This window comes from Bombus terrestris, chromosome 9 (assembly GCF_910591885.1).
Source record: "Bombus terrestris chromosome 9, iyBomTerr1.2, whole genome shotgun sequence".
Lineage (NCBI taxonomy): Eukaryota > Metazoa > Arthropoda > Insecta > Hymenoptera > Apidae > Bombus > Bombus terrestris.
The window spans coordinates 6,541,312-6,559,036 of record NC_063277.1 but is presented as its reverse complement, the minus strand read 5'-3'; the positions used below and the strand labels follow the sequence as shown (position 1 = coordinate 6,559,036).

Here is a 17,725-nt window from a genome sequence, read left to right as displayed (position 1 = left end):
CATGTAATTTTTCTATGTATATGTTTGATATGCAATATGAAACATGAAAATCAGCAAAGCAGAATCTTTGACATTCTATCAGTTCATTTTTATAAAAAAGTTTCTATTAAAAGGCTTTCCTAGATTTTCGAAGTAGCAAGCTACTTTCATACATTTTATAAACTGAATATTGTATTAAATATGATAACTATATTATTATTAGTAATACCATGCTCTTGTCCTATAATGTTACGTATTATAACAATTTAATTCACAAAGGAATTTTTGTGAACTGTATCAATAATACAAATTCTGAATATCATTCATCATCAATAGATAATTTTGAGAAAGAAAGAATCTATATTTCTATGCAGTGGAACGTTGGATAATGGCCTCTTTCCCTGTCACATTCACTGCTTGATGCAATTTAATTTTGTTTGAACGTAATATAATAGGCAGTGTGCGAGCCATTTATGTGGCAGGGTGTTATAGATTATTGGCTCGACGGGTCGTGAGTCTCATACCATTTCTGTTAGGTATTCATTTATAAATGCCACAATTCTAACAAAGACCCTGATTGCGATGTTCGTAGATAGTCATCGATGCTAACTCTCCTTCTCCCTAGCGTAATGCGTTCTGGGCGTGTGCACGGCACGAACATCGCTACTTGAAATCAACTTACCGCTCTATCTGTTCAGCGCCCTCGTTAAATTCAAACAATAGCCTTTCTTTTATTCGTATACGAATACGAATTTTGGAGTCGTACATATACGAAGATCCCACAAATGAGAAAATGATTTTTACCGAATACTTCCTACCGTATCAATTTTATGATATAAATAATATTGTATATAATTCTGAAAAATTACCTTAGAATTATTCACCTATGTTGTTTTCTAATATTATTACGCGATCTATTGGGTGTGACATAAATCAGAAACCAATTCCACTGTTTATTAATTTCATAATTTCATTATACAAGTATATGATTAATATACAATTCACAAGAAACAAATGGCCATTCTATTCCTACACTGACCCTGTTACGAAATTATTAATCACACGGTGCTCAATAGCTAACAAAGTTACAAACTACTAAGAACCATTAATACTAATTTTATTACTTATCTATATTGCGTTTAATTTGACCCTAGTCCATAACTAACTTTCCAAAATGATCCAATATTATTCCCTGAAATTTCATCGTTCAAATTATAGAATTCTTACAGATCGAATATATTTTAAAGCAACGTCTTCTGCTGGACTATAAAGCTACCGTTTTTGCAGTGTAATGTACCCGTGTCGAACTAGAGAAAGAACGAGCAGGAGAAAAGAAAAGAAAGAGAGGAAGAAGGACACGGCTGTTGCATCGTGGCAGCGCAGGAGCGCATCAACAGGATGTCGCTGGACCAAGTTGCTTCAACTACCAGTAGTGGGGATGATAGAACACGTGGTGGGGATATGCCGGTTAATGGAGTGGGGACACGGCACGAAGAAGAGACGAGTGGAGCTCCCTCTGGCGAATGTCTCGCGTCAGTCGAGCCGTGTATCGCGTCGCGGTAATGTCGTGTTGTAGTTGCGTGTTTCGCGTATCTTGTTTCGAGCACTGATGACGCTTTGCTTACCGTGATTATGAGCGACGTGAATTCAGTGAAATCAAGTTCGGCATATTATTCCCGATATGTTTTGAAAGCAGTGAGAAGGAGCAGCGCGCGATAGATATAACACGCAGGTTTTATTGTGAACGCTGGACCGCGTGCTTTCCGGCCGTGTCGGTCTTTCCTCTTTCGGAGTTTTCAAGGTTACGGTTTCAATACCGGCACGAACGATCCCGGAGACCGCCGTTTCTGTCTGCGGTTTCGGTCGTCCTCTCTCTGTCACTCACGTGTCCCTGTCGCCCCTTCTAAAAAGAATAAAGAAACTGGAATACACTAACTCGTGTAATTTTAACGTTCGTCGATTTCTATTTCACGAGCGTAACTTGATATTTTCATGAATTTGTATCGTTTTTTCCCACCTGTACATACATGATGTGTTTCTTGTTTACTGCTCCATTCAATTAGCTCCTCGTTGAATTTCATCGGAAACAGTGAAGTTTTACTTGTAAGCAAACGAAAGTATTTCTAACAGAAAATTGAAGAGAGGTTACGTTAACGATATAACATTACTGGAGCGAAATTGTTGGTAGTTTCGCGAGAAGAGACTTCAAGGTCAGAAAGGAATAACTACAAGAAGTAGTGTCGGTATCGTAACAGTGTTGGAAGAAAAGTATTCTTACGATTCGACTGAATGTAGATTAGTGTATGTTCTGTGATTAAAGCTATATTGTTTGTTTGACGTCTTCCATCCTTCTGTGAAAGGTACGCCAGTATACATTGAAAACGTGCAAGTTTGTATTATCCTTCGAACAAAAGTGCTACAAAAATCCCTAGCATTCGAAGTACGTATAAAGTAATAGTGGTAAATATCTGATAAATAAAAGATTTCTTATTGCGCGTGCTACATTATAGAGGCTATAAACAAAGCTAATACCTAGCAGGTCGCGCGCAATAACATTCGTCGGTTGTAATTTGGTGTTCCGAATCGACACACGTGCGTTTGAATCGATCGCGTTTAAAAGGATTAATACCTTGGATCGGTTGAATTTCTCTGTTATTCTCTCTTACCGACCGAGAAGCGTGTTTCGTGAAATAGAACGAGGCAGGGACACGGAGTATAATTACCCGCGTTTTTCTTTTAATTCTTAACTGTGCACCGAGAGAGAGAGAGAGAGAGAGAGAGAGAGAGAGAGAGAGAGAGACTCGTAGCAAAGCAGTGGCTCGCTTAGAAGCGTTCGAAACGAGAGAGAGATCGTATCGGCGCGTCGAACCAGTTCGATCGTCCGCGCCTCGTAATGAGCCGGGGCACCGCACGTTGAAGATCGAACGTGACCAGTGCAGTAACCCTCCTCCCCCTCGCGCGCGTAGTCGATCGGTATTCTCGAAGGAGCCGTTAATCGAGGGTACCGCCCATTACAAGAAAAAGCAATCGGACCCGGGATCGGTTTCAGGCCGATTCGATAGCGAATATCATACGTGACTTCGTTCTTTCCCTGAAGACGTCGTCGTCGATCCGCATTCTTTCGAAGATGTCGCGGCGCGTAGTTTCGAGACAGAGCGCATAGGCTAGGAGGAGACAAGGACAGAACGGGACGAGATCTCGGAAAGGAAGTCGAAGGGAGAGACACGTGTACACGAGAAGAGAGAGAGCGGCGGGGGCGTGATAAAGCCCTCGCACTCCTCGCCAACGACAGACATGACGATGGCTAGCAACATTGTGGTTGAGTGGCTGCGCTCGCTTCACTTAGGCCAATATTCCGAGTCGTTCATCGACAATGGCTACGACGATCTTGAGATTTGCAAGCAAATCGGTGATCCTGATCTAGATGCAATTGGAGTCTTCAATCAAACGCATAGAGCTAGATTACTTCAATCGGTGAAGACACTGAGAGAAGAGGGTGCTGCGAGCGTTTACTTTACCTTGGAAGAAAGCAACGATTGTTTGTGCGACAATGTCAGCTCGAAATCTTCTAGAACGTCTTCTGAGAGACCGCTCAGCGATAAAGAAGCGCAGAGGGCTTCGCCAACTGCCAGCTCTTCGAGCGGTGGTCAGGAATTAACCAAGTTCGCGGACGAGTACGAGGAGGGAAAGGCGGAGCTCGTCAGAATCCCAAGGATGCAGCTACGGGTGCTGCTGCAGGAGAAGCTGAGGCACGACGGCATCAGGCTGGCTTGTCAACCTTACACAACACCGGTAAGTCAGCTTGTCCTTTTTCCTTTTTGTTCGTTTTTCTTACCCTTTCTCTCGCTCCTTCTTTCTCTTTATGGACGTAAATTTTCTTCATCGCTATACCTGACTATTACGTTTAAGACAAAGTTAGTTATTTGCTTGCTATGGTAAAAAATGCCGCGAAAAAATTTACGGCTAGAAGCTCGGTACGATATAAGATGAGTTACATGGAATTCATGGAACTTTATCATCCTCGGAAGTATTTCGCTTTTTGATTTCTTTCCCCTTTTTCCTGAAATTTCTTTCACGTTTTTATTTTTAATTCCAACCTATCATTGACTAGCTCATCTACCCATTTGTTGTAATAATAACGATTGCGAATTTTTTCATGAACGTTTATGAGGTAGTTTATTTCTTTTCTAGTTTCTTTTTTATGTGTTATTTTATTTTAGATTAGATTATTATGATACGCATTGTAATCTCGTATCAGAGATATTCTGTTACAAATGGATAAAATAGAATTTGACGTATTCTTTAGAAACAGAGTATGTTGAGCGAAAGAAGTAAATTTATAAGGGAAAGCCGAATTTGTCATCCTTATTAATTGTACGGAAATAATAAATTATATTTTTGAATGGATTGAAATGAATAATTCTAACAATAAATATAATTTATGGGATAAAATAATAAATTTAACGTATATATCTATGATTCTATGATCGAAGTTAATAGAAAAGGCAGATTTATAAATTATCGTTAATTATATTAGCGCTATAATATTTTTGGTTATTTATGATCAATATCGGGAATACGAATCGAATTATCAAATTGCGAAATAACTATATGAATCAGGAGGATATTTCAGAAGAAAAGCAAGATAATGCAAAAAACTCATAACCCTTGTAAAGACACGCCTTGAGAATGTAGATAATTCTCTGATTCATTATTTCGTTACAGTAACCCCACTGCTTCAGATAAGACGCGTACTATAATTTTATACGTTCTACGATTTATATATGTATTCATTATATCTTTCCGAAGACAACGTGTAGTTTATACATTTTAACGAAACGTTTCATCATACTTTTGTTTTATGTTTTTTATGAAAACGATGAATCAAAATAACAAATGATTAGAAATAAATAAATATATATATTTCATTAAAGAAATTCTTCGTTTTTGAAGTTCGAATCGTTTATGTACTTTTAATATATGATAAATAATATGTGTAGCTTTCAAGCTCGATTGATTAGCGATAAAAGCCTGTCTCAAATTTCTTGAAATTGAAATATAATAAAATTAAATATAATGAAATAAATATAAATGCGCGCAGCCGCCCTAAATATTGTATCAAAATTATATATTTATTTTGATAACTAGTACAAATTTTATTGAACGTTGGAGAAGATTCATTTGCATAAGTCGATTCCAATTAATATTTATAATCGGTTCGTTTTTAACTATTTAACTGAATCACTCGATAGTCTACATTCGATCTTAGCGAATATAGATTTTATAGCGAATGCTGGAATTAAAAGTGAAATAAGATAGCACGAAATAAAGTTTGAAAAATGTAATCGTTTTGATTTTTAAACTTTTATTCATGACTTGTACATTTGTGTTATGTAAATTGTAAGTAGAAAAAAAGTAGAAAAGTGTGTGGTTCGATAATATTGTTTCAAAAATTGAAGTTATGCGACGATAAAGACAAATAACCGCATCTCATGCGTAATTACATTTTTTGTTTGTGAATACAAACCACCCGGAATAACCACAGGCTTTACGTTTTAAAAAGCAAACAATTTTAAAAAAGCGCATTATATTTTCATGTAGCAGTAGTTGGGAACGGTATTTTTGAAGTTTCAATTGAAAAACAGCTAACGAATATGAAACATATTTTCTTATCTAAAAACCGCATTGGGCGTTATCAGGTTCATATACATGACGTCCGATTAAATTGCACCAATTTGAATGAAACTTTCGATGTTTTAATCGTCCCTTCTTCTAATTTTTAGATTAACAAACATAGATAATTATAAATCTGTACTTTTGTCGTAACCAAAAATGTATATATATAAGTTATAGTTGTGTAGGTATCGTTTCCTTAAAATTATTCTTATTATCTCATTAACTTTCATAGGACAAAATGACTGGAACTCGTAAATTTTTCAATTAAAATGAGTTATACATTTTGTTTACCTAAAATGTACTTAAAATTCGCTTGTTATTTTTTTATAAAACTTTTTCTTGTCCTGATAATATGAGGAACAATGTAAAAGAGTACTAGTAAACGTAGCGATATATGTATACTTACAAAATGGGCGTTAATGTTATAGCTACTTGTATAAACGTACAAAACTTCTTTGCGCGAAGATTCAGAAGCTTTTGTTACCACGATTGAAAAAGGAAGGGAAATAAATAACAGATTCATCCGACAATCACGGTAACAGAAGTTACGTCGATCATAGTGTCGTAAACTAATAAATTGTATTGTCATATCACGTATTACCAATCTGACTACTAATGAAACTGAAATTGAGCTAAAGACAAAGTACACAATTGAAATGATTATTAGAACATCACTGTACCAACGCGTTGTATCACTGTCATGAATATGAAGCCTAGCCACATTATCGATTTGAAATAGCTTTAAATATGATCGTAGTTGCTAATGATTCACATGGCTGGACAACGTCTTTCCAGTATCTGCTTGTGTTAATTAATCGCGCGAGGAGCTGAGTGCACTTTGAAAAAAGAAATGCACGTCTGATATTGGTATATACTGTATAAGCATGTGGGTAATTCTATCGTCGAGGATAAGTCTGCCATTACTTACGTCCGTTTCTTGACATTATGACCTCGTATTTAAACGGCTGGGGCCCTATTTTACTGGTTTATGGTCATGATGCTTAGCGCATTGGTAAAGGTACCGCGTAAACAAATCGTGGCAGCCGTCGAATTTGAATGACAAAAGGCCAGCTTTTGCGGAGACTGTAAATTACGTAGCAATTACGATTGTACCACGGTCGAAAATTTACGAGCACGTATGCTACGTTTCGCATCCGCACTCTCTCCTATTGGTTTCCGAATTTTAATTCAATCCCATCGCAATGGATTAACCGCTGTTATTCCAGTATTATAATCAATTTTACGAGTTTACGAAAAAATATTTGGGAGTTCTATGAGATGGATTTTATTATTCGAGACTGTAAAAAGATTATCTGTACTATCCGGCCATTAATAAAGCTCCTAGCTCGTAGAGTTCCCTGAGTGCAGACTGATCGATAGATAGATATACGAATAAATTATTGATAGGAACATCACAAAAAGTTTGTTAGCTGAGAATATTTGAGATAATATTCGTACGAAAATTCAGATAGGAAAAGTTTCGCAGATTGCGTGTTTTGTAATTAGTAGTATATTTTGTAATGTAATATTGATTTTGATGTGAGCAAGTGTCGGTTTAAAACAAATTTGACAGTATTGCAAATATGCATATTTAAATATACACAGAGTTACAAATATTTATTACGCATAGTGCAAACACAAATATTTTGATATTAGTTTGATGAGAAATAAAACAGAATAAATGTGTAAATTCTAAACTACATAGATTAATATCAAATTGGTCAAATGTTCTTTACATGATACGTATACAAAATTTGATACACAACGAGGATGTGAGACAAATAAATATTATTTTCGAAAAGAATTCGAGAACGCAAGTTTATCTTTAAAATATAAAATATACGTGAAAAACATTTTACTCCTGTTCAAAGGAGTAAACGAAAAGTGTTCTAAACATTCTTTTTCGTTTCCCTGTACCATTTTTAGAGAGAATTCATTTTCTACATTAATATAACGTAAATGTTATCGAAAATAGTACTTGAATAAGTTGTTTCGAAATATTAAAAAAATATTACAAAATAATAAAAAATAACAAAAATTTAATAAATATAAATAGTTAAATAACGTTGAACAATAAGGAAAAACACACTTTATATTAAATTTTCCCTTGTGGAAGTGCTGGTGCTTGCGCGCAAATGATTGCAAAAGGGAAAGGAACGCAATAAAAATACCTGTTCTCTCTCAGAGCACGGTGGTCCGGTCGTCATCTGCTCCTTGTTCCCTCTCGATGCAGAACGCACATGTTCCTGTGGGCGTGCGTGCACGCATGTAACCAAGGCTCTCTCGCGAATATATCGACCTTCGGCCAAGTGATATGTAGGTACTACCTCCGGCTTGGAAGCATACTTTCGTATTTATTGGTCCAATCCGGAAGGTCCGATTTGTTCGACGCCTCAACTGGGTATCTGGTCAATCAACATTCCAAGTATAGGGACCACGTAGTCAATCACAGCACCCGCGATACGATCAGTGCCACTATGCGCCTATTTATTTGTTGTTAGCTGCTCTTTCATGGTACAACTAGCAGCTACAGTCGAGAGCACCGCAAGGCAATTTAAGAAAACTTTATTCTCAGAGAATAATGCAAAAGTGTGCAGTACAATTGTAGAGGTCACGAACGAAATACGTACTTCCTTCAGAGTTAGTGAAAATTGCGAGACTCTGGAATGAAATTTATTTTGTTTTTGAAAGTTCTGTTTATCTTGTTCTTTTTGCATATTTGTTTAAGCAACATAGATACAGAAGAGTTTATTTTATTTTTATTTGTATAAGTTTACTGCATGTCAAAAATTGTTTAGGAGAACCGAAGTCAAGGTACCATTTTCTGTAAATAAATGTATCTAGCACGATTAGTAGTGTAGGATTTGATTCATTGTTTTATATAGTATAAGATCGTTTTCATGAAAAATATTGTCGTTTAAATCAGAACTTATCTTCATTAAATCCATACTTGAACGTTATACAAAAACTATGAATGTTCGATCAAATTTGAGAATTGCAAACAAGAAATATTTTCTGTTTCATTTTAACCAAATATTATAAACATTCCTCTAAGATCTAGTCTTCTACGTCTCTTAGGATCTGAACGAAGAATAAATCCAAATAACAAATTGTAAAAAGTCGGAACATGGATTTAATACAATTAATTTCTAACTAAATGAAAATCATCTATTTATTATGAATTATTCATCGTTTGCCTGCAAGCACAAAGAGAGCTTTCATTGAAATCCAGCTTTGTTGTCTCAGCTTGTATTAATGCATAATCCAAACATGGAATAATCAAGTGGTTGAAGTGTCATGTTGAATTGTATGGTGGGATAGCATAACGCGTGATTGTTGCTGAGACGCGAAACAGGAGAAATGCGCTATGATCGAGCAATTTAGTAGTTTCAGCTATTCCAGACAAGAGGAGAGAGTACGGCGACCGAGTTCATCGTATAGTATAACTGTACGCAGACCAGCAGTAATAGCGTTTAAATATTTGAGCAAATGTTCAATCGATATACGTATCCCTTAGCCAACCCCGTCACAGCTCTTTCTGAACCGTCCGTTTCCAGCTCCTTTCCTCTTTCTAACCCGTTCTACCTTGTATGCGCCCGATCGAATACGTTTCCATGAAATATCAAACGCGACGAATGAGATTCTCTTATTCTATGTAGAAATAGGGCTGTGGAAGGAAGGGAGCATTATGTTTTAGACTTTAGACGATGAAAATATATCCGTATACTGCGTAATTGTCCGAATATAGGCACGGTTAGCGATATACTTCGATTATTCTACCAATAATTCGGTTGCTCTTGATAATGAATGCCAGTTTTTATCGCAATATAGCTATCTTTGAATAGAGACACAGAGAATTTTCGAATTATTTCTCTTATTTTTCTCTGAAGTAATCTCTTAATGTTGTTTGCGTTAGAATTTAGGTAAGGCATTTGTCGTTTCCAAATATCGATATTCATTACTTTTCTTTTGTATTGAAAATGCAAATATAGATATCCCAAAGTAGAGATACGAGAAATTGTCGGATTTTTTTAAATGTTGTAATGTAGCCTGTTCCGATTGCTTACGTTAGAATTAATTTGGGTAGGATACGATTGACCATTTTTTAAAGAAGTCCTTTTTATGAACATGTGGAATTATTTCATTATTTTTAGGATATTATGATAGTTATACTAATTTTGCATTGACATTTTCTAACACTTATTTTAATATATATGCTCTTTTTTATGGGGTGTACGAAGCTTTTGTAGATAACTGTATATGTATATGGCGTTGCCTTACCTCATCATAAGAAGTAGATAACAATCCATTGCTACACATTGATAAACGTTCTACTTTACAACACTACAATTTAACGGTACTCTCCTTTCATTAAAAAATTTAATGACGCTCTTATTATATTCTGTAGTACACGAGAGAAACCATTCTATTCCAATCTTGGAAGGAGAAAGATATATTTCGTGTGATGAAATATAAATGAATATTTCCATGGTATATCACCCGAAGCATACATAACACACATCTAGATCAGGAAAGTAATCAGGAAAATCTTGGATATTTGATAGGGCATACTGTACGTGTAAGAAATTTATGGTTTTCGTAGAAAGAGCCATTAATAATCTTTCGTTTCTTTCTCGATCTTCGCCTTCCTTCTTCCGCCTCCGTTTCTTTCCACGATTTAACGATAAGATTTCTTCTTCTTCAGCTCGTATACGCGCAACTCTCCTGCATCTCTTCCCTCTTTTCCTTTCTTCTGTCGAAAGGAAGAAACATAGCTTTCCTCGACACCTGCGAAAGGCCAAGTTTGCCAAAACGTTAATGAAGTAGCATCGCTGCAAAGCGTCCTAATAAAGCACCAAGCCGTTCCGTTTCATTATAACTAACATTGTCCTCTTTGCATCTTAATGGTGCATAAAGAAAAGTATTAAGCATGATATTGCCTTCCAGCTGTACGTACACTATGCTTAGCAGAGAATTTAGTTTCAAACTAGATGCTAGATTTCTATGGTGTTTATAGTGTTGCATGAAACCGTTTTTTATTTTCATTAGGACGCGTTAAGAGAAATCTATGGGAATGTTACAATAATCCAATAGTTACAATATTACGATAGGTCAGCGGAAACGTAGTATTTTCTTTTTATTATCACATCAGCTACACAAATTGGTAAAGAGTATTGGTAAAAGAGTTGTAAGGTGGTTTTACTTTGAGAAATTAGATTCTGTTAGATAGCTGGGTCCCTTAAGAATGGAGATACTTATGATATTTATGCAAAACCACCATAATTTTCGTTTAATTTAGATTTTGAAATGATAGTAGTACTTCCTGTAGTCTCAAATTCATGATTTAGCAATTATCTTGAAAAATTGGATGATTCATTTTAAAGATCAATATGTATTCATTTTTATTATTTTTTTTTAATTTTCCATGTGTAGATTTAACAAAACATATTTTACATTTATATCATGCCATTAAGAAAGTGCAGCTATAAATTAAGATATGGACAATAGAATCGTTGCTTTAATCAAGTCAAACATAAAGTAAGCAGATACAGCGATTGGATTTTATTTCAGACGAATTTAATCAGATATTAATCTATAAGTATTAGATTCGACTAGGAAACTAACAGAAATTGAGATTCGAAGAAGCACGAAATTGAACTTCGATCAGTGGCTCGAATCTTCAGCAGAGTGGTTCAGATCTTGATTAAAGCACCTGTAATTTAAATGTATAGACTTCGTTATTTTTCGTGCTGCTGAGAACATCAGAGAGACACGGTAGAAAGAACGTAGCAGTAAAATTGATCTTTTTTATCTCTATCTTTTTCAAACGATGTCAGTCTATTTTAAATGAAATTTATCTTATTATATATGTTAATGAAATAAATATTCAATTATCAGGACAAAATTGCTTCCTCGCTCATAAATATAAGAGTCTCCGATTACACACCCTGATAATCATTGATCAGGAAATCAATGTCTGTGCAATCGGGAGATCAGATAATTGGCGCCTGGATAATTGATCTTTAGATCACTGACCTTCTGGTATAATCAGTCCAACGTATTATACTATCTCATTAGCAAATAATTAATAACGTTCATTCTACGTTATTTCAATATTAAAGAAATTTCGTACGTGGTACGAAGCGTCGCGTTGTTTAAAATAATATTAGTACAATAATATTTGTAAGGGATCCAAGCAGTTGAAGTAATTTCATTTGTAACAGCTGTAGGTAATTGTAATTTGTATAAGCAGCAAGGTAGTAAATTACTCTAAAAGTTAAAGACCGTATTATAAGGAACATCAACAGCTGTAAATTATTAATAATTCTTATTACTGAAAAATACGTTTGTAAGAAATATTATAAATATCCTCGCAAAAAACAAAATGAATATCCTTCAATTTATAGGAAATCTGTTCTTAATTTACGATAGAGTAGTTTTTCCATGAAATGAGAATTTAGTTCGAACATTATTTGTATTATCAACGAAATTAGGAAAATATGTATCAACATGAATAATTTTAACACTACTATATCCATAGTGCTATATCAGCATTATACGAGTATTAATTATTACTATGCGGCATCGATATGTACTATTGAATTTTCTAATAACCACGTTTTATTAATTCCCGACGCGGTCGAAACTAGCCAGTCGTCGTGCTATTGAGATTATATATTCTCTAACTTAAAAAATATCCGGATAGTCGTAATAAAATGCAAAAAAATGGACGAGCAACGTTATGGAGACGGGATGGTGAAATTTTTGTTTAAGACGAGCATTACTTGGCATTTTAAAAATCTGTTGTATTTCGAGGTAATTTAATTGCGTGATAAAACGTTTTCCCCAAGCAAGTGTATGCGCTGTTTGTTGGTGATGCTTTCAATGCACTTCTCATTGCCATTTTCTTCCTTTTATTCGTGCGTATGACAACGACACAAGTTTCGCACGAGTGTCTGAAAAATGTTTAACATCGTAATGTCATTCTGCCTCGTTCTCATGATAATCCAGCCGCGAAGTAGTGCATACACACAAGCATTTCGCATGCTGAAGCGAGACATAGGGAGAAGGGAGATGAGAACAGGATTACGTTAGGTCAACCGTGTATATACACACATATACATCGAGCGTGCTTTACCAGAGTTGCGCGTATATCTCTGAATGTCCACGATGAGAGTAGAAATCCCTTTGGACAGAGAGCCCTCTTTGATGTTTCTTTTTTGAATCCTCTTTCTCTTTCTCTTTATCTCTCTGTCTTTTTCATTTGCTTTTCACTCGAGTGTGGTCGATGTCCATCTTGCCGGTTTAATCTCCAGTAAAGATTCCTTCTCACCTATGCGCCGTTTAAACCACTCGATTTAAATAGACATTCAGGTAGTAATTTATATCTATTAGAATGAGTTAATCATTCCTCCATTCATGCATTCGGATACCTGTTTTCACGCTTCACCCTTAAAGTATTTCAATCTTATTCGGTTCTAACATTAAAAATAAAATTTTGAGACACGTTTGTATGATGATATTTGTTACATGTTTCTTTAACTTCATTTCTGTCAATTATGTAATTACTGTCAGATACATGTTCGATGTTTTATATATATGGTACATGTAGAAGCAGTTAAATTACACTTTTCTTATAATTGAAAAATATTTTTTCCAAATTATAGACGTTCCGATTACAAGGAATATAATCTGATGAAAGAAACTGATCTTTTGGGTGGAATAGAGGTTTTTTTTAAAAAGATCTAAACATGTCAATCTTTTTGGTAATTTGATTATCATATCAACACTGCACAAGTGTAGTTGTGAAGATAAATTTGACAAATACATGATATATTATTTATTAATCCATAAATCTCGGAGCGAATTACTGTCCACATGATGTATCATGGCATATTGAAGTTGCAAATTGAAAATTAATTCACGAGTATTGTATGACGCACAATAATTATAAATACTGCCTAGATATACAATATGATTTAAAAAAGTTAGCCAGTTTTTCTGCGTATAAATAAAACGCGTAATCCATCTCGTTAGAAATTCAAAAGGTTTAATTAAAAATAGCTGTATAAATTTCCAATTCCATTTTATCTGGAACAATTTCACTGGGATTTGTTTTCGACGATGAATCAAAATCCGTATATCGAAGTAGCACGATGCTCATCAGTTCTGGGTAGGCTATACCTTCTTCTAACAATTTGCTCACTCCGCAAATTGGGTGCAGTGACTACTTATAGAATCGTGGTTTACTATCCGTTGGATATTCCGATATTGGGCTCTGCGGCAGTTAGAAAATCAGATAGGACTGAAAATAAGACAGGGAAAACATTAGACGGATAATAAGAGGGAAAGGTAGGGGACAAAGGGAAGGAAATGAAGAGGAAAGAGCGCGTAAACGTACTGTAAGAACGGAACGCTTATTTACGAATGCATTATCTCGTCAGTAATAACCTGAGGTATATTAAATTGCATTATGCGCAATCACTGAGGGAGATAGAGGAAGTTTGTCCTTCCGTGTATGTCGTCTTTGTGCATTAATAGAATTTATTCGTTTCCTAGCTATTCTTTCACCCATTTTCTTTGTTAACTAACGATGACATAGGAAATAATTATGCCAAAGTAGAAAGCAACAAACCGTTTCTTAACTGTTACTTAAAGTTCATTAATAAATGGCATTGTGTAATTTTATATCGTGGTTTTTGAAGCTTTATGTTTAAAACAACAATAAAGGGATTGCAATGCATTCACGTTTCTCTATTTAATAATTATAAAATGGAGTAGGTTGAAAAATTCCGTTAATTAACAATTCTCAAATCATACGTAAGCCTGCGTTCGCTCTAACTAACTTTATCATTTAAATTGCTATAGGGAAGCATAGAAATTCGAGTGCAAACGTATGGTTATATTTTTTTTCGCTTGCATACATCTACGAAGCTGAAACACCGTAAAGGCATTATATCTGTAGTGTTATATTAAGAATATTTCACCTCTAACAAAAAAAAAAAGAGAGAAAAGGCTTATCAATAAGGTAAATATCACAGCTGATCGAATGAACAATCCACAAGACATGCATATGTAGAATATAACTAGGTTCGTGTCCCGGTCTACTAACTTTAACCACCTAAATCACCATACTAATACGTAGAGCATTCACAATGGTACCTATACAGAAAGACGAATCTGATGTCTGATAACCATGGGATAACATCAAAATTTAAGTGTAAATGTACGAGAACATTTTTTCCACCTGCATGGATCTACATGAGTGTAGCTAACTAACAATAAGTAGAAGCATTATCGTACGGACTATTCCCTCATCGAGTTGGTAGGCTGGCACGCAATGCATGCAGCGCTATCTAGGCAACATTAAGGACTCGCCGGGTTGTATTACGGTTGCCTGGTAATAAACATGTTTAATTGCAACGCTAATGGTGCAGGCGGGGAGCGTAGCCCAGTCTCTTGTCCCTGTAACAGTCTAAAGCCATTGCGTCGGCTTTGCTTTCCGCCAGAATGCCATCGTTATTGGTAAAAGGAAAGGAGGAGAGAGGGACATCGTTTGTCGATGTTTCTATGGGCGATCGATCGCACCGGAAAATACGATCAAACCGATCGGTGCACTGCGTTCTTGTTCTAAAAGCTTCACTACCACGACGTTTGCTCGGTTATCGAGGGGGTTTATGGTTCGTCGAGTGTTTGTATTCGTGGATCGTTACCAACACCGGAAGTTTCCTGTAACGATGGCAATAATTGTTTCGATAGAAGCTGTGGTGAACTTGGTGGCCACGCTGAAAGTGAAAGGTGTTCCTCAACTACGGTTAACTTTAAGTTAATTTCCTTGCTAATACGTTATCGATATTCGTTAACGGTACTTGACTCCTTGCTTCTTCGTTTTTCCTTGTTAAACGCTTTATTAGGCTAGACTTAGAACGTAGCCATCGAGTTTTCAACGTTTTATCGGCTATGGTCGTCTTTATAAGAAATAACGGCTACTAGCTGAATTTTGTAAAACGAGAGAGAAGATTAGTCGGTTTCTTCGAATTATTGTTTCTTTTAGACCTATTAATATGTTATAGAGGCACCTTTTAACTTGCTATTTATCGTGAGTACCTATGAATTGCATTACTTATTTGCTTTTAGCTTTTACACAGACATTATTTAAATAGGGTCAGTACTTTTTTAAATCTGAGTGGTACACGTCTCTACACAGGAGTATATTCATGAAAGCAAGTTAGGCAATTTGAAATGAATTTCTCTTTTAGAATAAATTAAACCAGATTTTTTCTGCGAAAAATAATTTTGCATAATGTATCTGCATGCTGCATTAAAAATATTAGCGCTGGGAAAGATACAAATATAGCAGTGCATACTGTACTCACAGTTGTGCTCAGTGAAGTGGAAGAAATGCGATCTTAAGTGATTTGGCTTCATAGTGGTCGACTGTTATCGGGTCCGGTATATCAGTAGCGTTACGCACCGAATGCTGATAAAATCAGTAGCAGACATGGCGCTCTTATCAGCAATGACCGATCGATCGTCCAAGAGGGTAGGATAGTCTGAGGTCTGGATCCACTGTGAAACAAAAGCATAGTCTCGTTAGTGGGGATTAAGCGAGACCCAAAGTAAGGAAGCAAAAAGCTCGGTGGACTAATGCCGAAAAAGGGGAAAACGGAACGAAAGAGGATCTTATGGCCAATGGATAGATCTTTTTGTAACAAAGATTCCAAGTTTCGAGCGTGATTGCGATATATAGCGAAGAAGAGATGACAAAGAGTCGACTAATAGCCGAGTCTGTAACTTTTTGCAACCTGTAGGAGATTCAACATATAGTTTAAACTATTCGATAATTAAATATAAATATTTAGAATTAACGCATAAAATATATTAAATTTTAATTTAGAAATTAGAATAGTTCTAATTTGGAATTTTGAAATATTTATGATTAATTTATATTGTGCTCTACGCGATAAATAATATAGATGACCTTTATCACGTAAAACACAAAATATGGCGTAAAATAAAATATTCTAGAGTTCTAGATATGAAATATAAGATTTTGAAATATCAATTATGACATTTTTATGGAAATTTTGACTTATAACGCAATAATATATAATAATATTAGTTGAGACTTAATATGAAGGCAGCGCGCATTTACCTTAATTTTAGTATAGATGATCGATAATTTTCAAACAATTGTTTCGAGTATTTGATCAGAGTTTTGTATTATGATCTGCTAACGATGTGTTTCATGCATATCATTTGTATGCTGATATGATTGATTCAGAACTCCGGAAGAATAATTTCCTCTATCACATCGATGTTTTATGTATGAAGAAATGTCTGCTAAATCAACTCGTTGCCTGTTTTCATTGTAATCAAAGATCATCTTCGATCATTCTTCTTGCTGAATATTTTCAGTATAAAATTCTCAGTAAGAAATCCAGAGAATTGTAAAAACTGCAGTCTACTATTATTTCAATACAACACGCTGCTATTCACATTGAGGTATGAAATGAAGACAAAGAGTACACGTTATATTTCACAAATATGCAATGTAGTATTAGAAATATCCATGTCAAGTACAGCTCTACATCCGAGAACAAAGGATTAATTTACCTTTGATATAAGACCGTTTTACTGTCATAAAATTCAAAAGGCATTTCTGGTTGAAGTCAAGCCCATGGAAATGAAATGTAAAACCTAAGCTGAGATTGGTATCATTAGAAATTAAATATTTTTGCGAAGAAACTGTAGTTTAAAAGAAATTACAAATTTATTAACTAATTTTATAGTTAGGCAAGTAGAAATATAAATATATTTCTTATACATTTCAAGGTAATAAATATTTATAATGATTGCAAAATTTTGTTCAGATCGTGCAAATTTTAAAAATGTTAAGACAATTAGTCATTAATTCAGAAAATATATACCGAATATATTTACAATATAGAGGACGTTTAGAACCAAAATAGATGCAAAACTGAGCACATTTCACTTAATAAAAATAAAACCGAAAGATATCTATATATACACGAAACTTTATAATCGTGCTTTGTTACGATATATTGGT

General features: G+C 35.0%; 1 protein-coding gene across 2 annotated transcripts in view; it reads left to right on the top strand.

Moving 5' to 3' along the window:
* The first annotated feature begins 1,478 nt into the window (after positions 1-1,478).
* LOC100650408 (SAM and SH3 domain-containing protein 1) overlaps positions 1,479-17,725 on the top strand; it is a 387,188-nt gene continuing 370,941 nt past the window's right edge. For both annotated transcript variants that reach the window (XM_012311947.3, XM_012311946.3), the window contains exon 1: positions 1,479-3,771. In XM_012311947.3, coding sequence (XP_012167337.1) covers positions 3,274-3,771 — 498 coding nt within the window. In that variant the 5' untranslated portion in view covers positions 1,479-3,273. The remainder of the gene's footprint in view (positions 3,772-17,725) is intronic.